General features: G+C 38.1%; 1 protein-coding gene across 2 annotated transcripts; it reads right to left on the bottom strand.

Moving 5' to 3' along the window:
* Positions 1–4,773: 4,773 nt before the first annotated feature.
* MYBL1 (MYB proto-oncogene like 1) lies at positions 4,774–26,641 on the bottom strand. 2 transcript variants are annotated; one of them, XM_059815383.1, is made up of 16 exons: positions 26,586–26,641; positions 22,575–22,677; positions 22,377–22,448; positions 19,308–19,400; positions 18,051–18,271; positions 16,077–16,260; positions 15,779–15,853; positions 14,159–14,263; positions 12,685–12,918; positions 12,007–12,375; positions 11,377–11,519; positions 10,854–10,968; positions 9,024–9,140; positions 8,833–8,937; positions 6,653–6,832; positions 4,774–4,902 (listed from the first exon to the last, which is right to left on the bottom strand). In XM_059815383.1, exons 1-16 carry the CDS (start codon positions 26,603–26,605, stop codon positions 4,774–4,776), a joined length of 2,265 nt encoding a protein of 754 aa, XP_059671366.1. In that variant the 5' UTR covers positions 26,606–26,641. The 2 variants fall into 2 exon arrangements, with proteins under 2 accessions (XP_059671366.1, XP_059671365.1); XM_059815382.1 differs by lacking the exon at positions 6,653–6,832 and having other exon boundaries at positions 26,586–26,623.
* Positions 26,642–27,393: the final 752 nt, after the last annotated feature.

The following is a 27,393-nucleotide window of genomic DNA, read 5'->3' as shown; positions in this document are numbered from 1 at the left end:
CCCAAATTTCTGTAAAAGGTAGTAGCAAGTAGACAGAATTCCCTTTGCAATAGCAACTGTATCACTGGGGTCATGCAGCCCAACAGCAGGCACCATCAGAGGACTCCTTTCAGTTCTGTATCTCACAAAAAACACACACAGCAATGAAGAAGAAGAGCAAATGAAATTAAAAAAAAAAACAAACCACCAACACAAGTTGATACTGAAGAATGCCATGTTGCACATCTCTTGCTCCAGATGCAAACAGAAGCTGCACTATTGAGGTTTCTTCATAATCATTAAGGTGGAATACAGTGGGTATGAGCATTCAGATCTTTACTTTATACAAAAATGTACGATTATGTGTAAATGTCCAATGCTTACCTGTTCTTCCAACACCTCATGCTAGCAGAACTACAAGGATCCTATCATTCCCTTCAGCTGCAGGGCAAGAATCCAAACCACTCAAGGGATAAGCTGGCTGTCTCCAGGGGAAGCCACACAGACCAGCATGCTGCGGCTTCAAGAGGGACCGATCTTTTGGCTCAGCTAGCACAGAAACAGTAATCCACAGCTTCCTCATGAAAGTAGGCATTTAAGCCTGTAAAGCTTCAGCTTTTCCAAGGTCAAGGAAAATTATGAAAAAAAAATTAAATGAGGTCTAGCATTAGAAGACATCAATGTATTTTCTGCCTAGGTACTGAACTTTCGTCTGAATGTTTGCCACAAAACCAAATGCAAGAATCAATTCCAGTTTCAGCATTTTTGTTGTTTGCGTTGTGTTGGACCTTGGTCACAGGTATGGTGCAACCGTTATCAGTTAATATCCAGTGTTAAAACCCTTATTTCATGAAGCTTGATTCACTCACAACATTGCATCAGTCTTAGTTTTGTGCAACTGTAATAGAGTTATTCTCATGTAAACCCAGAATAATAGTGGTAGGAACTGGGCTTATTCCCACCAGTCAATTCCTTGAAGACCATTTCTTCCAAGTAAAAGCCAGGCCCATGAGTAAGGATTCCAGAGTCTTCATATAACCAAACTTAGGATTGTAGTTCCTCCCAAGTTTGGCTTACTGGCTGTCCATCAGCTCTACTTTCTTTCACTGAGCAAAGCTGTCATAGAAAAATGAACTAGTCCTATCATTAAAGACTTCACTTTTCATCTGCCTACACTTCGCCCCGATTTCAGACATCAGCAGCCAGCCACAACAAGAACAAATGCTCTACAGTCATCCCACTTCGCTTGTCCCAAGCAATGGAAAAACTTCACACATGCAAACGCGAGCAGGTCTGCAGGATATTCATATCGTAGCCTGGCTATGACAGCCGGAACCCCAGCAAAGCCCCAGTAACAGTCACAGTTTGCCTGTACAGCTTAAAGCTAGGTGATACAAATTACCAGGACATATTTCCGAAGGAATTGGCTTGTATTAGTCCCTCTTGTCCTTTTCTTTCAACAGATTATCTTATTTTAATTATTTGCCATTTTTACTTTGTCACATAACTGGGAAAGGCAATAGATATTATCTATTGAATGCCCATGTTTCTAGCAAAATAAGAAGTCAAAGTTTAACACTAATTCAGATTAATACATGTTTGACAGTACTAGTTGGGGGGGGGGGGGGGGAAATAAAACACTGCACAGCTTAGACTGGCATTTACCTCCCAAGACCCAGGCACACATACTAAAATATCACATCTACCATACAAATGAAAGGAGTGTAAAAAAGATTTACACTAGCAACATTCTTCAAGTTGCGCCAGGGAGGTTCAGGCTGGATATTAGGAAAAATTTCTTTACTGAGAGAGTGGTGAAACACTGGAATAAGCTGCCCAGGGAAGTGGTGGAGTCACCATCGCTGGAGATGTTCAAGGAACATGTGGATGAGGCATTGTGGGACATGGTTTAATGGGCATGGTGGTGTTAGCTGATGGTTAGACTTGATGATCTTACAGGTCTTTTCCAACCTTAGTGATTCTGTGTGATTCTGTGATTCATCCTTCAAACTGTCCCTATACATAAATCTTTGTGTTAAAGCTTTGAGAGACAAATACAAACTGTTAACCAAATACAAGGAGGCATACAAGTCGATTGGGTTGAAGTATGTATTGTCCCTTGGGAGTCCATCCTGCTGTGTAACCCACTGATTCCCACGATTGTCATTTGTCTCTGCCCAGCCCAGAAAAGGTAGGTTTCTTGCAGTTTCACATGCACACATACATACATGTTGCTTTAACAAGCACTGATTGTTTAAGTTCTCAAATAAAAGGCACTTACAGTAACCTGGTACATAGATGCTTTATTTCTGACATTAATATGGTCTGTATTGTATGTGAGATTCTCTTACATAAAAGAAAAGTTTGTAGTACAACACAAACTAAGATAAACAAGGCATTTGTTGCACATTATGTCAAACCTTAAAACAAAAATATGGAGTAATATGTATTTAGGTTTCATGCAAGTTTGGCTGCTGCATGTACAATCTACTTATAAACTGAAAGAAATGCAAACGCACGCAACATTCAAAAAGTAATAAAAGATGCCTGACATATGAAAGATTAAAACCTTCCTGCTAAAGCAACAAAGTAGGAGTTAACTGAACGATCCAACCAATACCAACACAAATTAATACTACTTACCATAAATCTGTGCTTAAACTTGGTATAGGCAGTTTTGGTGATATCACTTCTACTGAAATATATCACCCAGATTCTACATATTCATTCTCTCTCAATGTCTTATTTCATTTTTTGTGAACTAAATGCTGTCTCCAGCATTAAATGTTGCTGTTAAATCCATTTTGGTAATGCACACCTAAATCTAGTACTGCCAAGAATTCCAATTGCCTCCTCTCAATTTTCATAGGTGAGGAGTAATCCTGGCATGACAGGTATTTCTGATCCCCTTACTTATATAGGATTCCCCCTCTTAAAATTTTGCTGTGAATTAAAAACTGCTAAAAATATTTATGCCTACTACTATCATAGCCAGGCAAATATTTAATATCAAAAAGCTCCTAAAAATAAGGATTGTATAAGCTTTGAGATGTTTAAAAAAGTGTAATAACCCATTACCTTCCTTGTGCCACTCATCACATGTTAAAATTCTCCATTAATAAATTATTCTCTACCATCTTTGATATTAAAGTGATAGGAATACTTTCCACACCCTGCATAGTACTGGTTGATCTCATAAAGTTAACTAGAGAACCTGACATCATTTTTGTAATTTTACATACAGTGCATATGATGCTCGCTCTTTCCATCTCTCATAGCAGCAAGCCGATTCTGCCACTATCTGTAGCAGCACACCCGGGAGTGGAGAGGAAGAGTGTTTGAATTATAAATAACTAAAACTACAGTGTACAAGTCTATTTACCTGTCAGTATTTGTTGATAGCACACCATTACAACTTGCTCGAAATTAACTACATAAAAATCTCTACAACAAAAGCAAACCAAAACATTCCTTCAAAAAAAAAAAAAGACATAAAATAAGTGCAAATACCTAAAATAGGCAACTAAAGCAACTGTTGTGACCTGTATACCTTTAAATAAGGACAAAGATTTTTCATAAATAAAAGAATGTTCTCTTTGCTCTTCAAACATTTAGTAAGTATATAATGGTCAAACTTAAGTGCAGATACAATTGTTTTGAGATCCAAGGTGCCAAGTTTCTTTTTTTTTTTTTTAAATATATTTAAAATGCATTAGTTTTTAGTTCCTATGCAGGACAAAGTACTCCTGGGTCACATATAGGACCCCACCATTCCTTTCTAAATATATTTAAACAAGGTACAGGAATAATTGCTGTATAATACAGGTATACCTTGTAATTATTTTGTAGACCAACATGATTTAAGGGTTATAGTGCAATCTTTACGTAGATGTAAGATATAGTAGATTTGTACACTTCACCACTGTAATTCTTCTGCTATTCCATGCTTTAAACTTGTCCTTTTTTCATTTTAGCTGTTTTAACAGGAAACAACGTTGGCTTCTAGACAACCTGCATACATATAAATATCTACATTTAAGCTTTAAAATGAAAATAAATTATAAAAACAGACTCCTTTCCAATTTACAAAATTTTCCCTGTTCCTACATACTGTACAATACATTCAACAATCATCTCATTTTGAGATTTATGAAGAAAATACTGATGCTTTACACTAAAACCTAATTCACCCCCCTCTGCCTACTTCTAGTACCATTTGCAAATAAATATATTTAACACTGTAGTTAATTTCATTGTTTTGCAGCATACCAAAAAAATTAGTAGTGCAACTTTCTATCCTTCCTTTATACTCCTTTCCATTGTGTTTCTTTATATACTAGAAAAATGCTACATAAGCAAAAGCACATTCAGTCATGTATGTTGCTCATTTGGAAACCAGTAACAACCTATAAACCTATTCTATATTGAAAATGCACTAACAGAAAAAAAGCAATGCATGTCAAAAGAATAAATATGAAAACTAGACCTAAAAACTGTATGTTGTCAGTACTGCAATGTATTTTACCATTCTTTGTCATATTTTAGGGTGTTACTTTTTTAATATTTAAGACATTCATTGCAGAACTGTTTGTACTATCCCTTCGTAGAGAATATGAGAGCTTCATGTCTGTTCTTTGTCAGTCAAAATAAGAAAGGAAGCTTTAAGGTAGCTTTAAGGTTTCCCTTGGCAGACTGTCTCAAAGTAAAGACTTAATTCACAAGTATTGTGCTGGAATCGCCTTCAACATTGTGTCAGTTTCAATGGAAAGAGATGGTTGTCAGTTGCAGTGACGATCACAGTATCAGAGCCCTTGAAGTGTTGTTGGTAGCTGTGTATGTGCTCAGATATCTTCTCGCTTGTTCTGTCATTATAAGCTGGTCTTCTGTTTTTCCGTAAACAACTGCTTCCCATTCACAATTTGACTGCATAAAATAAAATTCAGTTAAAAAGATTGTTTTAACTAAACTACATGAGCAATTCTCATACAACTTTTCAGAGTAATAATAAATTATCAAAGTCTAGCAATACTGTATTTTACTGAGAAGGATTCAGTTCTACAATACAGTACCTAAAACCTGTGACAAAGCTCCCTCTCCACCCCTTAATCCAGCTCCCCAGCAGTGCATCTGTGTTACGCTTTCAGTTCTAACACACAAAATGAAAAACACTCTTAAAAAAGACTAGCTCAACAGTTGATACATAAAAGGGAAGTTAATTAAGTCATCTTCTCTTTGGATATCTTCCCCTTTAAATGTGCTAAGTTCAACAGGCAGAAAAATACATTATTGGCAGCTGTCTGGAGACACCAAAGAAGGCAAAATGGTTTGGCAGCTGACAAAGAATACTGGGGAGGACTTCACTGAACCGAAGTGGCAGCCCTGGAAGAACAGTCAGATGTTTTGGGAATATATTAGAAATGGCAAAGGAATTAGGAATAAAAATAATGAATGGAAGAATAATTGAGCCACTAGTCCTGCTTCTTCCATGAAGCAAACTCTGCATGTTTACATCATTTATTGAATCTCAGCTAATTTGTAGCAGCTCTAAATTGGACCTGACACTAGCAGAGTGTAGCATAATGAAGAATGCAAGATTGTCTCCCTCCCACATTGAGCTAGAAACTGATCCAAAGGATCAGTTTCACATATAGATGCACAGAGAAAATTAGCAATTTGAGTTTCTCTATAAATTTAGCAGGACGTGATTCATGGAAGGGACTCCTAGTTAGAGAGGCCACTAAATTGAGAGGGAATTTCTCAGGGGAAAGAGAATATTTGTGAGTACAGTATGACTAAGCTCCCCTTTTAAGTATTCTTAAGAGCATAATTCTGGGCCAGACAGATCTATTCACTTTTGCTGCAATTCACAGCAGTTAATTCTTTTGTTGGAATATCACAATTAAATGAGGTTTGTACTTTCTTCACGTAAGAAAGGATCAGAAAGTAATACTGTTGTCTCTGTACTTAAAAACACATCATCATTAAAGCAATTAAGTGAGACATGGAAGATCAGGCTCTAGGTGCCCTGCCTTTTTTTTTTTTTTTTTTAATTAATACAGAGCTGTAGATATTCTGAGAAGACACCAAAACTTTATACATCAACTCCCTATGGGGCAAACTGGAACAGGTATCAAGTCAGATCAAAGAGAATCTCTCCCTAAACCTGGTGGTCAAGACACACACAGAGGAAAAACTAGGTTCCACAGTTTTAACAGTATGGAAAATATATGGATGTACAAGAACAAGCACCAAACAGTACCTGTGGATGAACTCTGCTTAATGAATCCCACTGGGCTTATTATGAAGTAAGCACCAGCCAAATTTGAGAAACTTAGGTGCTATAGAGGTTTAGTTTGCACCAAGTCAAGTTTTCTTGCTGCTAGACTTCGGTACCCAAACCTGTTTTGTAGATCTACCCTTTCCTGATTTTTTTTCCCCACGTGTAAATCTTAGAGGCCACTCAGTGAAACATCAGGGTTGTATTTAAAGAACTCAGCTATGAATAAACACTTTGTGGACAAATGACCAACTTACAAGAAATAAGGATCGTGGAAGCACTGACCAAAACTAGATTACTGAATTGAACAATTCTAGACACTAGTACAAGACAGAACCAAAAAGAAATTCTTTGTTAACCTGTTAACAAAACTAACAGAATTCTTTGCATGCAGACCTGAAGAGCTTTCTCCATTTTGACATTTTTTGAAGTACATGCATTCAGTTTCTTCTGAATTACTGCATTTGCTTTGTTTGCTGGATTTGTATCCTGGTTTTCTGATGTCAGGTTACATCTGTTGTCATGTATTTCCAACAATGGGATCATTAATAAAGATGTGGTATATGCATTTTCTGACTATTGACAAAAAAGAAGGTAGGGAACAGGGACAATTATTAGTATTTAATTAAAAAAAAAAAAATCTTCAACTGCTGTGATCAGAGAAGCCAAAATGTAAACAAAGCAAATACTATCAGAAAGACCCTAGGAAAGAATCTGAAAAGAAAAAGGAATGAACAGTATATGAAAAACTAGCCCGGTCTATACTGGGATTCATAGTCAATACTGAGCACAGTAAAACAAGTAGCTGCTAGCATGATTTAAGCATTGCTGAATAGATGGTTTCTTTCATATAAAGCCACACTACAGCTGATTACATTTTGTTAAGAACAAGACTTGATAAAGTGATAACTACAGAACAGTTTTAAAGAAAAAAAACTTGAAATTCACTTCTAGTACAAGCCTTGTGAAACTAAGCACAAGGAGACTGGAGTAAAAAAAAAAAAATTTAAGATCGCATCAGTATCAAGGGGAGAACCTGCTTTAAGAACTGAAATAAGCACTGGATTGATCATTCCAAAAGAGTTTTATATGCTGATAACGTTTATGGAAATAAAAAGAAATTAATCCAGCTTCATGACAGCAAAGCAGAAGAAAGGTGTACGGCAATTTTGTAGAGCGAAATTAGATGAGAGTAACAGTGATATATGTATTTGTTTGCTTACAAAAACACCCCATTAAACTGCATTAAACTACCTTTACATATTTATTCTACCTCAGACCTTACTCCTAACTTACTGCCATGTGGACACACAATTTCCACTTAAGGATTACTACATTTTTCATTTTTAAATCAGATACTACCCGCTACGTCTCTTGTTAAGAGCGAATGTTCCTGTTGCACCAGCATCCCTCATTAAAATGGAGGAAAAGCAATTTTTTCCCCCATCTACTGCCTTTAATATACCACAACATCATTGTGTATCTTGGTTTTAGCTTAATAACCTGAACATCAGTGATGCACAACATAATATGTCATAACAAGACATTACTAAGAGAAAACACCAGGCATTTTGTTTCTGTTTTGAATGGCTGCAGCAATGGTGCTCTCACAAGACAGAGGTGTTCTTGGGGAAGCGGGGAGTTTCCACTAGGTGGCAGAGCACCTACCACCCAGCGGACAGACACCGAGGCTTGGCAGAGTCTGCGGGGCGTTTAAGAAGGGAATTTAGAAAATCAGCTACCATAATCAGAAAGGGGTATGACTTAAGCACCTGTTCTTTTTAGGGACCTTGGCTCCTACCTCTTGAATATAGCTTTATACCTGGTCAAGAGTCACAGACATCTGCTCTTTCAGAATTAATCACATACATACATTAATTTAAGAACTAGATTAGAATAAAGTTTTCCTACAAACTACAAGACTAAAGATTAATCCGTACAATCACTCAACTGGAAAAATATTGGGCTACTTTTTAAAGGAAAGAGGGACCAAAACAGCCCCATCTCTGAACTCCTGATGTCTTAGTTGTTGGGGCAGAACTATTCAAATTCCTTCAGGCAGAAGAAGCCTACAAACCTCATCTTCTACATGCTTGATATTTCTTAAAGTATTCCCCTACTATGTGAAGTGGGAAAAGGAAAAACATGCTGCCTAATATGCAGTTAGGTATCTTCAGAACATGTCTGACAGACTGTCAAGCATGCAAAACACAGGGGCAAACGACATCTTCCTGGTGTATTACAGAGAGCTTCAGCGTGCCGTATATGCTAAAGTTTATACGTAACCAGCATGGAAGCAGCTTTGCTATAACAGCAAATCTGAAAAGCATCCACATGACTTTACCAGTCCTGCTCTGAAGTCCTGAAAGGAAGAATTCATGCATGAATTCAAGCCCAATGTTCAAGTATTACTTAAGTACTTAAAGTAGTATTGTCAAACTGAAGATGATTTTCACTTTCTGGATTTATGAATCTAGCCTCAACCCAAACACTTTATTTTAGTTGATAGAATGAAAGATACTCAGCTCTATGTTAATGTTCCTGCCAGTGATGCTCTTCAGTAGTTTAATACTTACCTGTACATCTAAACTATTATCTTCTGTGAAGAGCTGGGCACCAACCTCTTCCTTTTCCCATGGATCTAGGACCAGTGATTTTCTGACTTTTTTAGAAGAGTTGTGCTGCAATAAACATTTTGCAGAGAAAAATTGTAAAACATTATTTAAAAGCAGTTATCTCCTATTTGAAATTATTATTGTAATGTTACCTCCTGCTTGCAGCTTTTATGCACAGTGTCATCTTCCTCCTTGAGAAATATATCTGTTCCAGTTTCCTCTTTCAAAACTTCCCTAATGTCTTCCTCCAAGAAGGCAAGTGGTTGTGACTAAGTTAATGAAAATTGGAGAAGAAAATATAGGAAGTCTATTAGTTGCTAGTTTTTACCATATTCTACTTTCAGCTAATGTAGGCCAGAAAAGAGATCTTGCAAAATATAGCAAAAGATAAAAGGAATTAAGCTATTGTTGTTAACAACTACAGATCAACATTTCAAGGCTATGCAGATTTTTTTAATTCATTTTACTCCACATTATTTCTAGCCAGATAAAACATATACATGCACACAGTACCTCAAAAAATGCAAGGCAGCATTGAAGATGACATGCAAACTACTTGTTTGCATTTATTAGCAACGGTTATCCACTGACAAAAGGGATAAAAATACTTTATATATCCTAAATGCATACATAAACACATATATGTATATATACATGCATATAAACATACTAAAAAACTGTACTATAAAAGTATGACTGTTGTTGGGAAAGGAATTTATATCAATCTTAACACAAACCTTTGAATAAGACATTGATGGTCCTAAGTACAGTACAGAATTTCACAGAAGCCATACAGATGGCTCCTTTGTGTACCAACAGGAGAAGAATTCTCTTAAGCCCTCAAAATTTGATTTTGAACAGGAGGTTAATAGTGGACAGAAACAGGAATGCCAAACCACTCCATTTGCATAGTGAGAGACCGTGAATCTATACGGTAACACAGATGGTGCCAAGCCCTGTGGCAAAGTCTGAGCTACCTTCTGTGTTTGCAGAAAAGAAGTAGTCAATATATATTGGCTGGAATTTTTTCAGAACTTGAAAAGCATATGTCTACTGAATTCCAAAAGTTATTATGCATTAACATACCTTAGCTAGGCTAGGAAGAGAGCAAAAATTGAATTCATTTGGAACATACAACCAAAATAAAACCATAACATTATCCATAGTCAACCAAAAAAAAGTCTTCTGTGACAGCCAGAAGACTGTCAGAGGAATCATGAATTGCTGTATTAAGATTTTGGTTTTTAGGATGAAGAAAATTGTAGACATCACTCAAGTAAGCCCCTAGGAAGGGTAAAACACTTCCAACCATCTTCCCATCAACAAAATTCTCAGAATACTAGCATGCTGTGGTAAACATCTAGTTTCAATCCTAGCACCGTAGAAGAACCAAAACCAGAAAACAACTCAGCTCTTACATAGTCCAGAGGATTCAAAGACAATGCAGTTTTTCAAGTCAAATGTGAAAGTTGCTTAAAATAACGGTCAGTCACATTCATCTGCACCAGTTTGCTTTTACTAGATTATCCGGTTGGAGGACCCACACCCATTCACTGTCTCACTTACAATTTTTCTTTTGAAAAAACAGAATGATACAGCATTAAAATCAAAATCTCAGACAACAATGTTACCACCTCATAAGAGGTACAGTGTTGGCAAGGCTACACAAATTTAAAACAACTCACAAATGCAGAACCAATGTGTTTAAGATTACTATGTGGATCAAATGATTATATGTACCAAATACCATTCAAAAAGACAATGCCTCCAATACTACACTGAAGGATACTAGTCTAACATACAAAATCTGAAACATTTTTGCTTCACATTCTAGCTGTTCTCTAGGATAATACGGATTCTCAGTGAAACAGCAGCATTGTTAGAAAATGCTTTGTAAGATCATGCTGAGGATTACAATATCTCAAAAACAAGAGGGCATTTAGACTTTAACAAAGAAGAAAATAAACCATGTCATTACATACCGTAAGTTTGAGGGGACCATACTTTTTTTCCTGAGCAGCCAAAGCATTTTTAAAAGGAGTTGGTGTCCTTGGTGTTGAACCCAAAAGGGATCTTCTAATTGTGGGAGTTCTAAAACTATTCAAGCATAGAAAAGTGTTCATACATGCATTTTAATATTTTACTTTATCAAGAGTAATGTAATAAAATGAGTATAAGAAACATTTTAAAATACCTTAATTTACACAACAGGTATCACCACCATGAACCTGAAAGTATTAAGATCACCATAGCATTACCCCAGGTATATTAAACTTTAATTGGATTTTGTTCAGTATATTAAAAAAGAAAAAACTTTTAATGAGTACAAGTCACTTTCTGTTAAGTTAAAAACAGGAAGCCAGTTTGTTTGTACACAAGTATTTAAGTGTTAGGGGGTTTAAAACTCATTCACAGTATGCATACAGGTAGACTAATTTCTCAATGTTTAGAAAAACTGGTTTTTATTTGAGCAACACCACCAGATGTTTAATGTAATAATCTTACCCCACATTTTCCTTTTGATCTTTTGGTGTCATTTCCTTGTGTAGAGGAGTCGTAATAAGAACTTTCTGCCCACAGATTGGTGTCGATGTAAATGCAGGATTTTCAAGGTTAAACTGTTCATTCCCAGAGCAAGTGTTGAAAAACTAAGCGCAAGAGAGAAAAAAACCTCAGCAACCTTAAAGAACAAAACTTCACCACTGTACTGAGTAATAAAAAAAATTATATGTATATATCTGAAGGGCTTTTAGTAAGACAAATCCCAAAAAACTATTGACCTATACTCCGAGACATTTGCAATATTTATTGCTGAAACCTTGATTTTCTCCTTAAAATTCCTACTGCTTAATTAGGTCACAGAGACAATAGGTCTCTATCAACAATTACTTGCATGAGAAAGTGTGAGCTGAGACATAAGTCGCTGTCCCCGTCCCCCCACTTAGTCTTCAAAACAGAGGAAATAGGTTTTTTAACAATTTCTTTTTAATATATCTACCCTTATGCAGATGTTTTAAGAAATTTTTGGACATACTTGTTTAGGCTACAATGTATGACTAGGGAAGAAAGTACTTGTAATTTATAATCCACCCACTACAGTCTTCATAGTTTAGCCCTATTTAAAAATAAACTCACCTGTGATGGAGAAAATGGTAGTGTTTTCACTGGTGTATGCTTTAGTGCAACATTGACGGCATCATTACACAAGCCATCATTCAGTTCATTAACTGGTGATTGCCCAACACGCAATCTCTTTTTCTTTCTTAGGATAGTAGGTGGAGTGCTGAATTTAGTTAAGTTTGGGGTTGTTGGAAAAACTGCTTCTTCCTCGCCACTGATGCTACTATGTTTTTTGCCATCAAGCACAACACTGACATTATACTGGCACTCAGCAGCCCCTTCATTGTGTTGAATCCGCATTAGTTTTACTGGAGCTGGCTTGACAGGAGATGCAACAGCCTCTGAAAGCTCAAAACTGGTGACATCACTCCACGCTACAGGATCCTATGAGGCAAGATGCAAAACACTGAAACACTAGCAGGCTTATCCAAGATTATTTCATAAAGTCCAAGCCAATCTAACAGCTCTCTACCTCCAGAAGCCATATACAGGGAGAATAATTCAGTATCTTTCACACAATCCTAAATCACTGAATATTTTAAAACACAATTCTTTTAAAACAGGCAACAAAACAAATCACTCGATATGGGTGAAACTATAGACAAGAATAAGGTAATTTTAAGAGTATTTTACACATATTGTGTAAGTTCATGTTCCTAAATAAACATTTTTTTAGAATAAATACAGACTTACAGATTCAATAAGCTCTAGTGTCTCTGCAAATTCTGGAATGGTTTGTAGAGATGATAACATTGTATTTGCTTCCACAGCCAAATACTTAGCTGGTGAATTCTGCTGAACAGATGTGCCATGGGTCTCATCCATACTGTAGAACTCACTTGTTTGTTCCCCAAGGCTATTTAGTGTATTAGACACACAATCTTCAGTGACAAAACTTCCAGACCAACAAGGTAAGTTTCCAGCTTGCTAAAACGTGTGAAGAAACATGTTAATCTTATTCAACTTAGAAGTTGAAAAGAGTCAATTATGTGACCGTGAGGAGGAAAAAAAGAGTAGCATGTGGAAAGACTAAGCATCACTATTAATTTTTGCTTTTTCAAACACTAATTATCTGTTTGCATTAATGCAGTTAGTCTTCTCTTTACATTAACATACTCAACATTCTCATAGATTGTGTAAGATTTTTATCTTACCTCTCATTCGTCTTATACATGCTTATAACTTAGATAATTATGGGTTGTATTGGAAGCCATCTCTGATGCAAGTTGCCTGTGTTCCTGAACATCAGTATATTAAGAAGTCATCTTCACTACAGAACACAGGTACATTTTAAGACTAGAAACTGTTTCTAGAATGTGAAATACTTCTTGTTTGATCCAAATTTTTTTAAACGCAGATTCTGCATTGATAGTTTACTTAACTAAGTAATGGTTATCCCATTTTAGTACACTGCTTAGTACTCAAGAAACAGATTTTAATTTTCATGGGAAATCTAGAAGCAAAGCAGATTCCACTAGATAAGCAGAATGTTGCGCTGTTTCAAGAGAATGCCAGGAATAGCTCCACCACAAAAAAACAGAAGTTCACCTGTGATCTAAATTAGCTATCAATATGGATGGGTTGGTTAAGTGTCTGATGTTCACAGCCCTCTGTTCCTAAGGAAATAAGTGACTGTCATCTGCAAGTTTCCCTCATTCCACTGAAGTAAATGTAAATTTTTTATACTGCAGATTTATACACTCTTTGTCATGTCCAAATGTGGATATTAACTATTGCAAGCACTCATGCAGAAGTTTGATAAAAATATAATCTACAGGATGTTTTGAAATCAAATAGGGCAAAACCCATGTATTTTTCACCTTTCTCTGTTGAACAGATGATCAACATTGCTGATCTATAAAACTGAATGGTGGTGATATCAACAGACGTGCTACCTCTTCAAAAGGATTAAAATCCTGGGTCTTAGGAACAACTGCCAAATTGCAGATCATATTTCTGCTGTTTTCCCAGTTTAGAAAACTGCACTGAAAATAATTTGCCTCAATTCTAATATACAAACTTTGCTTTACAACCCAACAGCCATAGGTTTGATTTTAGAAGGTTGAGTGAAAAAACACCACACAAAACCAAACATCCATTACTAAATTGCTGAGGATTAAACTCAGTAAAACATAATCAAATAGTTACAGAAATTTACAGTCCTTACAGAAGACACTCGTTTTCTTCTGATTTCATTCTCTGCTGACATAAGTAGCAATTCAAGTTCCTTTATTTTCTTTTCTTTATCAGGATCATCATCAATAAATGACTGCTGAAAAATTTAAGAAAGAAGCCATTACTATTTTCCACCTCCACCACCCCTCCACCGTAAAGATTCTACATTATAACACAGCTATATTTTTAACAGAAATCCACACATAGTGGTAACAGAGCTGTTCAAGCTGTATCATGTTTTGTAATACAGTAGGCACTCCCAAGCGAAACAACTCCAGCAATTACTAGGAGATGGATCCAATGTTAAAGTGGTATGCAAGCTGATGTTTTAACAGGTTTCTAATACGTCCTATAAATGCTCAGTACGCTATAGCACTTTTTAACCAAATGTCACTCAGTTCTATCTTTAATAGAAGAAACAATGTTGGCACCATGGTAGGTGTGTTTGTGTTTTCATGTGCTTTCTAGAATTTTGAGTTATTTATCCTAACTCAGGATGCAACAAAGTGTTTCGAATCAGCATTTGCTGACAGAGTGTCTACACAAGCAATTCTACCACTACCATCAGAAAGGAAAATTAACTAATTGGTTTGGGTTGGTTGGTTGGTTTTTAAACTCCTTAAAACTTTCTATTATTGCTACAAATCTAGGTATGTGAGGGTATATGCCATGAGTTTCAAAACTAGTTATACTCCCCAGTTTAGGAAGGACTTCAAGGAACAGAAAATATCTTATACTTTTCTGTATAGGGCAACCCAGAGTGTCAAAGGCCATATGAGGCTTTGTTATGATTTGTATTCTTATACTGAGATCAGGGAAGACAATGCAACATGAAACAGATGACCTGCACAGGGAAACTTAAGGTTAGGTACAGACTTTTGCAGAATGCCTCTAACAGATCTAGCACAAACAAAATATGTATTATTCCCTGTGTCAAAATAATTTTTTTACTAATTTCAAATTCACAGAAATTTTTCCAGGAAGTCATATTACAAACCAAGATCTACATTCAGCCTGCAACACATGAGGAATTTCAGATATATTCTAAGTGAGCCCAAAGGAGCAATAAATATAGACAATTTTTTTTGTTTGTTTTAAAAGTTTCTCAATACTTCAGCATTTAGAATGTTGCAAAAGAGCATCTTCAACTGATCGACAGTTTATCAGTCAGAAAAAACTAAAAACTATTGAGAACAAAAAAGCACAGCCATAAGTGTAATTCTCAGTAAGTTATTTGAACTGAGTCTTTCAGATAGGGTTATATTTATTACATATATAAAGTAGTAAAATCTTGTCTTTAAATATCTCAGAAGCTAGGTAATACTAACAGGTTATAATTTAAACCTAAAGATTTAACTAGTAGACTATGTTTTAAGCCATACTTCTGTCAGAAATAAGCACAACGTTTCTGGGATGTATAAAGACAGCTCCTTTTTTCCTATCTAGAACTACCAATTAAGCTAGCAAGCCTACTTACAGAGGAAGACTTACATAAATCTAGGTGAATGATAAAGACTTAAAGACATTTTGAAGTTACAGGTTTTAAACTCTCCATTTTACAGCATAATACACAGTACCTTCTCTTCATTTACAATGCCTGTTAACAATTTACCTGAACTAAGTTGGAAGAAGTTGAACCATGTTCTAGACAGCTGCCTTCTGGTGAGGCATACTGGTAGGCTGGAATCTAAAAAGACATAAACCATTTTACAAACCCTAAAGAAAAGAAGGCTATAAAATTACCTCTAGTTTATTATGCTTGAACTATTTATTATGGTTTACAAATCCTAAAGTTACAATATCACAAAAACCCTCAACAGATCTTCATTCTTTCAGATTTGTTTCTTATTCCAAACCCAATAAAATATTTGAAACTGGGAAATACTAATTATTCTGGATTTGTAACTTACATGTGTCTGAACAGGTATGTAAAATTGATTCTGAGTGTGCAAGTGTTCCATAGTCAGACAAGGTTGGGGCTGAAGTTCGGATGAACTAGCTCTTTCAGACTTTATACCATCTTGTAAATATCCTTCCTGTTCCACCTTTCTTCGCATTGTTGAATTCCAGTGATTTTTAATTGAATTATCAGTCCTAAAATGAAAGTGTACAACAGTGACTGGTTTCCATATCTCAAAGTTTAATATAGGGCATAATTTACAGGGTTTGTACAGAAGGCTAATCTGAAGCCAGAAATCCAGAAAGCTCCAGCAGCTTGGAATGAAAGTTCTATTATCAGTGGGGTTTTGGCATAATGACTAGAAAGCTACTCTTTTGAAAACTTCCTTCTACTAAACTTTAAGTCTGCAGAAAATTAAAAGTAGCAAAAAAGAAGGGCTTGGTTCTGGCTCTTACCATGGATGAGAACCTTTTTTCTTGGATACTTGGAATAACCATGTGTTCTCTGTCACTACATTATTCACCCTCTGCTACAAATGTGTGGAACAGGAAGCTAAGGCAATAACCCTACTGTCCCACAGCATAAGGGCACTGTGGCTAGTGTTTGCCACTGGAAGACATATCTTTAAAAAAAAAAAAAAAAATGACAGCCTGCATTCCCAGCTCTGAGTTTTATGTGCAGTTTTGTGGAAGAACGTCCCACTACCTCTTGGTGCCCTTGATATTGTATAGGGAAAGCAGGCATGGCACCCATCGGCACTCCCCTTGGAAAGAAAATGCCTGCAGTATGACAGGCAGGCTGAAATCACTTTTAACACTAGACAAGCATTAAGGCAAGAGTAGAGTATGAATGTATTACAGTCTAAAATACTAGCAATATTATTACTAGCCTTTGAGAGAGGTACATAGAAATAAAAATTGCTTTGAGACCCATTCTTCATTTAAGCTCAACTCCAAGAAGCATTCCCCTTTTTCATCCCACTAGTGTTAGACTCTTTACAAATCTTCTAGGTCTAGGATCCATTCTTTAGCAAAGAGTCATCCTGGATTTATTTTCAACAAAAAAGTTCCTGAATTAGGAATGCCTCTGTCCTTATAAACTCATCTTCCCTCTCTGAAATTTTATTAAGATGCAATCGATTCCCTTCCCATTCCTCCAAAGGATTTCCTGTGATTCATGGATTGTGTACTTGATCAAAATGTAAAATTTTTAAACACACGTCTCTAAGGACTCATTCTCCCAATGTAACAAGTGCTGACATTCCTTAGGCACAGCTAGACAGTCACCTCCTGAACACACAGACTGAATTCAGAGAGGGACAGCTTAACATTGCATTTCAATTAACAGTACAAGGTAAAAAATTTATTTCATTAAACTCTTTATACACTATTTTTTTTTTTTTCCACAAGCATATAAGTTGGCAGTCACACTTGAAACAAAGATAAGGAGCACAATGCTTACAATTACTTCTTAACTTAACTGGTAACCAACTAGCTTTGCAATGCATGACTCCTAAGCCTGGACTTTTGCAGGTTACTAAGATTCTCTTTTTCCAGTGTCCTGTTTAACAAGAAGTGTTCCACAAAAAATAAATAAAAGGATTTCTGATCTTAAACCAAAAAGAAAAAGTCACCCCCAAATGCATATTAAATGAAGGCACTTTGATATCAAAGTCATAGGTTGTTAAGGTATTCGTCTACTATTACTTGCAGTTACTCTTCAGCTCTACTACAGTTTTTTCTAAGTGAACAGGAGGATTTCTGAAGGAACCCGAGGGTTTTAGAGGTCTTTTTATTGGTTTTATGGCTTTTTAAGAATACATCATCAAATGCAAAAGATCTTAAAAAATTTCAGTATCTATCAAGATAAAGATGTGACATAAGTTTCAACAGATGCTCTCTGACTAACAAATTACATTGGAAAGAGTTGTGCAATGACTGCTTTCTATATTCCAATATTTAACACAAATAGAGTTGAAAAGCACCTTCCAGGAAGAAGTTTTGCTATTTCAGCCCATCGGTTTCCCAAACGTTTGTGAGCTTCATAGATTATTCTGTCCTCTTCTTCTGTCCATGAAGACTTTTTTACCTCAGGATTGAGATGGTTATGCCACCTCTCTCTGCATTGCTTGCCTATTCTTCCTTTCAGGTGTTTTGCAATTAGAGACCAGCGCTTTGGACCATACTTCTGAACTAATTCAATAACCTGGAACACAGATGAAAGCACGCTATAATTCCAAACCCTAATTTTCCTAATCAAAGACTGAGAACATTGGTAAACTTACATTTTAGAATAGGATTATAATAGTCAACTTGATAAGATACTAGGCCTAAGGAGGCAGACAGTGACTTGGGGTTCAAAAAATTGCTTATTAGCTTCAAATTCACTGTGTTTAGAATATAAGTATATACTGATGAAAACATTCATTTGGAAGTTTCCTTTCTGTCACCCATTGCATAAACCGACATTAGGAAAAAACAAAAAAGAAGCTGGTAAAGATGCTTGGTTTGACTTTTTTTTCAACAATATACACCTGAGAAAAAACCCACACCTCTACTCCCAGCCTTCATCCCATTTCTACATGTTTTTACACATAAGAAGCTTTTTCTTAAAAGACTGATGAGAACTGTAAAAAAAATAGATTAGGAAGACCATATTCACAAGTTGACAAATACTAGTTTTAAACATCTTAAAACAATTTTAAACAGTGGGAATAAGCAGTCGATTTGAAATATTGTATCTGAAAGCTACATGTGCAGCTCCTTACAGGGCAGTCCAGGTTTTGCAGGCAGAAAGGCTGCAGTGTGGATTAACAGAGATGGGGAAAAGGAGTCTAAAACACCATTGCTAACTTCTTTAACAGTAGAGTATGAAATAATTTCCCTTATTCCCAACCCCTTTAAGTCTGGTGGGTTTGAGGAACAAAAGATGTAAATGAGACCTTTGATCTTTAGTGCTGTAAAGAGATCTCCTCTACTTGGTAAGCTAGAGGAGTTCAGCTAGCAATCTGAGCAAAGGGAAATGAAACACTTGAGCAGACCAGACATTCCATCTACTTAAGAGCAGCTGCATTTTTTTTTTTTCTTTTCACACAGCATAATGTAATGTAATTATCTATGTCACAAGATGCATCAGACATCATCTTTGTGGGGATGAAACTTAAGACAAAGTATGCATTCTTAGCAGTCATATGCCAATTTTATTACAGTAAAAGAGTACAGTATCAATTAGTTTTGATTACCCTCTGATCTTCTTCTTTAGTCCAGGGACCTTTAATCAATTCTGGGTTTAGTACCTTCTGCCATCGATGCTGGCACTGAAAATCTGAACGATTCTGAAATAGTTTTAAAAGACCGGTGTAGCTGTTAAACTCTTGAATACATAAAACTGTAAATATTAGCTAGCCAGAATTATTAGCTTATTTCAAATAAAAAGACTTATTCAGACCATTGTTCTAAGTATAACAGTTAAATTCTTCCTTATTATTTCTTATTCCATTTGCTTATGAAAACTTCTCCAGAAAAAACAGCTTTACACAAAGCTCTAACCTAATTACTTCAATGTTCTTACTTGATAATCAAATTCAGAACTTACTCTTCTTTAAAGAAAAACTTAGAATTATTTTTTGTCCTCATTACTCCACACCTTCTCTGAACTTTATGTGATTGACATGCTTTTGACATTATCTACAACCTATATAAGGAAAGAAATTTTTAAAGGAAATACTTTTTCTTTCAAATAAAAGAATAAATTTTTTTCTAAGTCTCAAATTAATATATTCTCAGCTCTTTACTAGAGTGTTAAGGAAAACAGATTTATATCAAGTTTAGCTAACACATACTAATTAAACAACATTGCTTTCTCTGCTCAGGACAGATGGTGCTTTTCTGTAGCTTCACTAAGGATCTTTTGAAATATTGTTCCCAGTTATGAAAGAGAAGTAAGCTTTCACTTAGCCTCCTAAAAACTGTGTGTAGGAAAGTTTGGGACTCTCAGGGTAGTTGGTCCAATCCTCAGAAATATGCAGATATGCCCCAACACAGCATACTAGTACACCTTTTGTAACACTGGGACATGATGATTTACTCTCTTCAGTGCAAGCTGCTGTATAGCAAGTACCGATTTCAAGGTTTTGCTGGGCTTGTCTACCAAGTAAAGGAATTAGCATGCTAAGATAAAGTTAAACAAGAAGCAGTCTGCAAGACCAGAAAAAACACCCAAAACACTGTGACATCTAAAATTACATTGATCACAGTACCTTCAAGTTAATCACAAGTAGACACTGTATGATTAAAAGTACACTAGAGTTTGTTACAAAACATCATCATTTCCTGGTGGAGATAAGCTGTAACAGATAGACTCAATATAGGATAGCTGTTCCCATTTTCGGTGAAAGAAAAATTTTGAAATTGTGGCCGTTTAGTGTTTTTACCTTCCAGTCATTTCTCAAATCATGATATATTTGGGGGAGAAGAGCAAAACAAATGATGGGATGAAACAATAAAATAATTTCCAGTCTGCCTTAGCTGCAATAAATAGAAAGAAAATACAAGCTGCATTCCCTCTCGAGGGTCCCCTTTAAGCCATCTTTGTTTTTTGGGGCAGAACAGAGAGAAGATTTACTTGTGCCCAGCCCAATAGTGAAATGGGGTTCTGAAAACATGGCAGTTTGAGTGCCTTTACATCCTAGTAACTCAAGATACACTTGGTTTTCCCAGCAAAAGACCATCACTAACAAGGTAAGTGCTAATTATGCTAATATTTTGAACACTGTAATACGTCGCCCAGAGAGGCTGTGGAGTCTCCATCCACGGAGATACTCAAAACTCAACTGGACACTGTCCTGGGCAGCCTGCTCCAGCTGACCTTGCTTGAGCAGTGGACTCGGACTATATGATCTTGAGAGGTTCCTTCCAACATCAACGATTCTGCAATGGGCAACCTGATCCTCCATGCATGTTTCCCATGATACCTGGGGAGCCTTTTTTCAACCTCACTTGGGCCCAGCTGAAAAACAGCTTTCTGTCTCCAGCATTTGTTTTCAGCTAGAAAACTTTTTATTAAATTAAGACATTAGATCTGTTAAATGCAACTCCGTACTACACCTGCAGATCAGTATCACCAGACACTGTATTTTTAAACAGTTTAATACAAAAGCTTTTTGATATTATCTCTTTCTGCCATTCACTTATTTCACTGCTTTTTGGAAGGCAACAATGTACACGTAAGGAACAGCGGTTTGCTTATGCACTCCTTAAATTTAGAAGCTTTGAGTTTGTTCCCTGGTATCTATACTTTGCCACCTGGGGAAAAAAATAAAGAAGCACCACAGTTGCACAAATATGATGAGAACAATGAAAAGTTACAGCTGTTCAGCATTTAGAATTCAAGCCTATTTTTACCTGGTTACACAGGAATTTAATACAACTTTATCATCCCACTCAATATTATAAGAACCACAAAGGTGGGGGGTTAATTTTTTTATTTCTAACATTTGAATATTCAATACCACTTCTAGATAGTGATTTCAGCCTTAGATTCTAGCCATGTTTTTGTAGTAGGCATTTTATAACATTTAATCAGAAGAGAAACAAACATCATTGATTCTAGTTGTAGGTATTTTCTACCAGTGCAACTTATACAGCTGCAGAGTCATCTGATGTTTGAACCAACAGCTCCTTTACTCATTCCAGCTGACCATTGGAACAGAACGCAAAATTTTAAGTGTCATTAAGAAACTTCCAAGAACCCCGCTAAGGTTCCATTCATAGCAACTGACGATATCATTGGGTGGAAAGATTTACATATGTTAGGGAGCAGATATCACTGTAAAAACTCAAAACAAACCAAAAAAAACAACTAACACCAAAACAAACAAACAAAAAAAACCCACCACCCTTTTCCTAAGGCGTTTAAGAAATTGATCCTGCTCCTTTCAAGCAATCTTTCAGATGCAACCCACTCTCCTAACTGCTTCAGAAGCAACCTGGGAACTGTGGATGTAACCACCACAAGTGATGCAACCAATAGGAAGCAGGAATATATTCCAGAATTCAACCAAATAGCAAGTGTGGACAGAAGGCATCAATTATTTTTGATCATTTCAGACCATCACTTGAGCCCCAGCCTGAGCTGATAAGGTTCTTCAAGGTCTGAGCTAGATCTCAAGTCCAATTTACAAGCATCCTTTAAAATATTTTTTACTATTATGTGTTTCTGATTTCTATTTCACCTCATTTCCAGACTAGACATATGACCAGAGTAAATAAATATTGAAAGGGAACTTAACTGAAACAGAGATTCAACTTACCTGTAGATGACTAGCAATGAAAGCCCAATCATCTGTACCATTCTGTTCCACTAGCTTCTTAAGCCTTTCATCCTGTTAAGACATAACCTCAGCCAGTAAATGTTACATGCTATCCCAATACGATACTAAATAATAACATATTTCACATGCTACCAATATCATATAGGAATGAAACTAAAGCCAAAAAAAAAGTATTACCTCATCACGTGTCCATTTCACCCTGTTACATATCTTCTTCAAACCTTTTTGCTGTGGTACTTCATAGTCATGATCCACATATTGAAGGTCATCATCTTCCTCACTGCAGAGTACAACAGAAGAGTGAAAAAGATGGAAATAGAGTTTAAAATAACTCTGAGTAACTTTTTTTTTTCTAACTACTTGTAGCTTTTTCCCAATTTGTACCTATTATTCTAAAATGACATGTTCATTTGCATGAACATAAGATCTGCCTTCGGCAGTGACCTATATTCACCTTGTCAAAGGAACAGAATTGATTTTAATATCAAGGCCACGTACTGGGATATGGACAGATAATTCATTCCAAGTCAAGACTTAAATTTGAAGCAAAAGTTATTGTTTAAGATCATGTTTTTGTAACACATTTATGAATCTTTATTTTACACAAATGATCTTAAGATAAAGTGTTTTGCTAGTCTGCAAAATACATTAATGTTCCACCTCCGTAACTTCAACAACAAACACAACAAGGGTGCCAAAAATGTAGCACCAACTTGAGATTTTAAGTGGGCACCTGCCTTGAATAAAAGCATTGCCTCAATGTTGCAGGAATTAGATACAAATCTTTGAAGACAGGAATATTCCAGCAAGAAATAGCTACCTTATCAGTGCTGACCCTCCAAGTTAAGAGTCAGAGGGGCAGGAAGCCAGGTAACCTCTGTGACTCCATGTAGATCACACTCCATCTACTGGAGAGATGCATATTTCACAGCCTTGATAAACAAAGCCTTACAAACAAGCAGCACAGGGAAACATTTCATGGAAATATCACTTAAAACTTAGATGTCAGTGACTCATGTTAGACAGCATAAATTCAAACACGTGGAAATCTCGGCCTAACAAAATGAGAAGTTCCTCTGCAACAGTTATAGCAAAGACACAAAGAAGGGACTCCCATCCAAATACACAGCTTTAATTAAAAACAGTTTCACACTGCAATCTTAATTTTTCTCCATTTTATTATCAGTATAAAGCACGATATAAATATCCTAAATTCATGTTCAAAACTAAATTTATTTGTTCTGCTCAGCCTTGAAAATTACTTCCATTTTTCAAACAAAGGTTAAAAAAAAAAATCCTTTCCCAGTAATGAAATTAACCTGTGCTGGTGCCCTAAGAACTGATTAGATGGCAGATCTCTACATTATTTTCCAGAACATGCAATTCATCCACATGGCATGCTGATCAACCATTTATGTATATTTGTTATCCCCCATGAAGTAAGTATGTTCTCTGTAGCTAATATGAATATATAGTTATTCAAGAGCACTACTTACTTGAAAGCATTACTACAAAATAGTATGTACCCAGCTCTTGCAGACCCAGTGTATTTAACATTGCTTCTACATCCTACACCACATCTGGATTTGCCCTACTTAGCTTCACGATGCAGTAGAAATCGTAACACGTAAACATATTAAAACTTTGTGGAGCCAGTGAAATACAAAGCAGTAAGCTTGTTGAAAGGTCAACAGCAAGTTCTTCACAGTACTTACAAAAAAATAAGCTGCAAACACAATGCAAAACTCTTACAATCATTAAGCGGCTTAGGACTTAAGAAAATAGCATTTAAATTCACAGGTAACTAAGTTTTCTCTTCCCCCTCCCACCTCCATTTTTTTCCTCTTCTCCACAGGTTCTCAACAAACTTCAGGAGTATATCTTGGTATTATAAGGAGCATATCTTGATATTATAATCCTATTTCATACCAAGCAAGCCACACAATTTACTTATAACTAAAATTTGGCCTGTGGTTAAGCTGTTTGTCAACACGACCTCCTTACTCACCCACTGCACAGCAAACTAGTTCAAGAACAGTCTTCAGTTATGTGAAAAGTCATGGGGATTTTAAAAAAGAGGAAGGGCTCCATGTACACAGCAGTGATACTGATGAGAGCACCGGTACTAGACAACATGGGGTCCCCGTCAGCAGCGGCAGTTAACAACCCTTCTCCAGCAGCACACGTGTCCCACAGCCAAACTGGGACAGACGCTAGCCACCTCCATGCACTTCATGGGCACGAGGGCCAGCCGAGCAGGCACTAATCTCTCTTGCACCTTGATTCCACATGAATAACTGTTTAGTCTTTGGTCTTGTTTAGAAGAGCACACCAGTAGAAAATAAATTAAATATACATGAATGGTTGTGGCTACTAACTTAAGTTTTCGCTTTAAAAGAAAAGATTTTCCATCACGTGGGGTTGTTATAGTTCATTTGACAATTCTTTTGCAGTTATGAAACTGCCACAATACTGCACGAAAGTGGAACACAGCCACCAAATTTCACCAAGAAATCTGGAACAATTTAGTATTTCATGAGCTCTGTGCTAGCTGTCTTCACAATTCTGAGTTGAGAATCATTAAAGGAAAAAGATAAGCTTTCAAATGCAAAAACCAAGAGCAGTTTAACAAAATTAAACTTTATTCCATCTGGTGCAAAACAATTATATTTTCTCCATACTCCACACCTAGATTAACAATCTTGAAATCACCTTTATGTAAACTCATAGCTACAATGATTTATTTTGGGAGATATCATAATCATCATCATGCACTGACACAGTATTCTTCTAGGGCTACTGATCGATCTCTAACCAAATGTTCCTCTGCTATCCACAGCCAGCTGTATTTTCAATGACAACATCAAAGCACTCCATAGCCATGAAAGATAACACAAGCTAAAGCTTTGCAAAGACGAAACAGATGAAAGTCTCTTAAATTACAAAATGCAGATTAGGAGTAACAAGAAACATTCTCTCTCTGAGCTGATTCTTGCAGATAGCTAAGTATAGACAGCTCCAGCAGTTAGCCTCTGCAAGCAAAGCCCCTTACTGAATCTAGAACCCCAAAGCGTTATTTTCTTGGTTTAGTTGCAGTTTTGCAGACAAAGATTAACTTACGAACTCTTTTCATGTCAGAGGAAGATGCAGAAGCAATTTTAACATCTGTAACTGTGAAACCACCCCCAATTCCATGAGACGTATGAGTCATGGTAAACCCCTGATGCCATAGGTAACTCGTGCATTAATATTACTCAGTGAGTATCCTTTCCTTTCTCAATCCTAATCTTTCTTTTACGTTTCTTTATCACTTTTCAGAAACTGATTTTCTATTTAGGACAAGAATACTTAGAGCAATAAAACAGTTCTCCAAGACCCACCTTCTGAATACAAAGCAAAGACACACCCATTTTCATATCAATAAAACAAAAGAGGTATCAAAACCATCTGGGGCTGCTGCTGAAGCTCTTGAGGAAAACATTCTCTCTCAGGAAGATTTCAGGCTACATTATGACATCCTCAATCAAAGAACGTGCCAAATCAGAGGAAATAGGTGCATTTAAGATATTGGAAGAATCAGCAGGCCTGAACACTAACTGAACAGCCCTGAACGTTACATCAAGACTGTGCCAAAGCCACTCGGGAGGAGAAAAGCAAGAAGTATTACTCCAGCAGAAGGAAAGTAACCAGCAGGAAAAGCTACTGCGGGGACAACGTAGTCATTACTGACACGCTCAGTGAGCACAGGAAAGAAAAGCGAAGGAGTTGCCTAGGTAAGCCACAACAAAGATGGTCTGAGTGAACGCACAGAAATGAAAGCAGCCTCCAAGCGAGAGGCGAGATTTATACCCCAGAGCTGCTGTTCGTAAGCCAGAGGGAAGACAGATACCTGTGCGGGTGCAGGGCGAAGGAGGAATCAGAGGGCGGAGGAAGGGAGGTGGGCAGTGACAGCCGAGGCCGGGGAGGTGGAAGGAGGCCGACAGCAGCGCCAGCACAGCTCGGCGGGGGGGGGTAAGGGGCGGCAGGCACGGGGCGGGGCGGGGCGGCGGCACCTGGCAGGGATCCCGGGGCGCGGGGGGGTACCTGGGCGCGGGGCGGCGGCGCGGAAGGCAGGGACTGCCCGGGAGAGGGCGGGGGGCAGAAGGCGCAGAGATCCCCGGGCCGGGCCGGGCCCAGAGCCACACTCACCTGCGCGGTCTCTTCGCCATCCTCGGGGCGCAGCATAGAGGGGGCCGCCACAGCAGCGGGGCGCAGCGCGGAACCCCTGAGCCCCCGCCCGGTCTCCTTTCTCACAGCCGGGCGGCGCGGCAGGGCGGGCGGGGGACGGAGAGGGACACTGGCGGCTCAGGAAGGCTTGAGGCGGGCAGGGCTCTTTCGACGGCCCCCTCCTGCCCACGGGGCTTCGCGGTATCCACAGCGCCCCGGCGGCCGCCCTCAACCCCGGCCCGGCCCGGCCCCCGGCGCGTCAGGCATGGCTCGGCCTGGCCCCTGCCCGCAAGGACGGAGCGCGCAGCGGCACCTTTCTCGCCCGGCTGTGCCTCCCCCGCTCCTGTCAGAGCAGCCGCGGGCTCCGGCGGCACCTTCCCTCCCGGGGCTGCTGCCCTGCCCCGCCCCGCCCGGGCCCCGCTGCCAGACAGCCCCCGCCGCCCGGGCTGCGCCGCTACCGCCGCACTCGCAGCGGGCTCAGTCGGTGCCGCCGAATCTCGCGCCCAGCCTCCTTCCAGAGCCACCGTTTGAATCTGCGCAGGCGGACTGCCGCCCCATTGGCCGCCGCCGCCGCACGCGACCCGGCCGGGGGGCGGGGCCTCGCGCCAGCCGCGGGCGGGGAGGGGGAGGGGCGGTGTGGGCGAGGCATGACGGGGGAGCGAGTTTTCCCGGCTGGCGGGGCGGGGCGGGGCGGGGCGGGGCGGAGGGGACCCCGGCTCTCCACCACCCACCGTCCCGTAACCCCCAGCGCGAGCACCCGCGCGCCGCTAGCGGCAGAGGCAACGGCGGG

This window comes from Gavia stellata, chromosome 3 (assembly GCF_030936135.1).
Source record: "Gavia stellata isolate bGavSte3 chromosome 3, bGavSte3.hap2, whole genome shotgun sequence".
NCBI lineage: Eukaryota > Metazoa > Chordata > Aves > Gaviiformes > Gaviidae > Gavia > Gavia stellata.
This window is presented reverse-complemented; position numbering and strand designations above follow the sequence as displayed.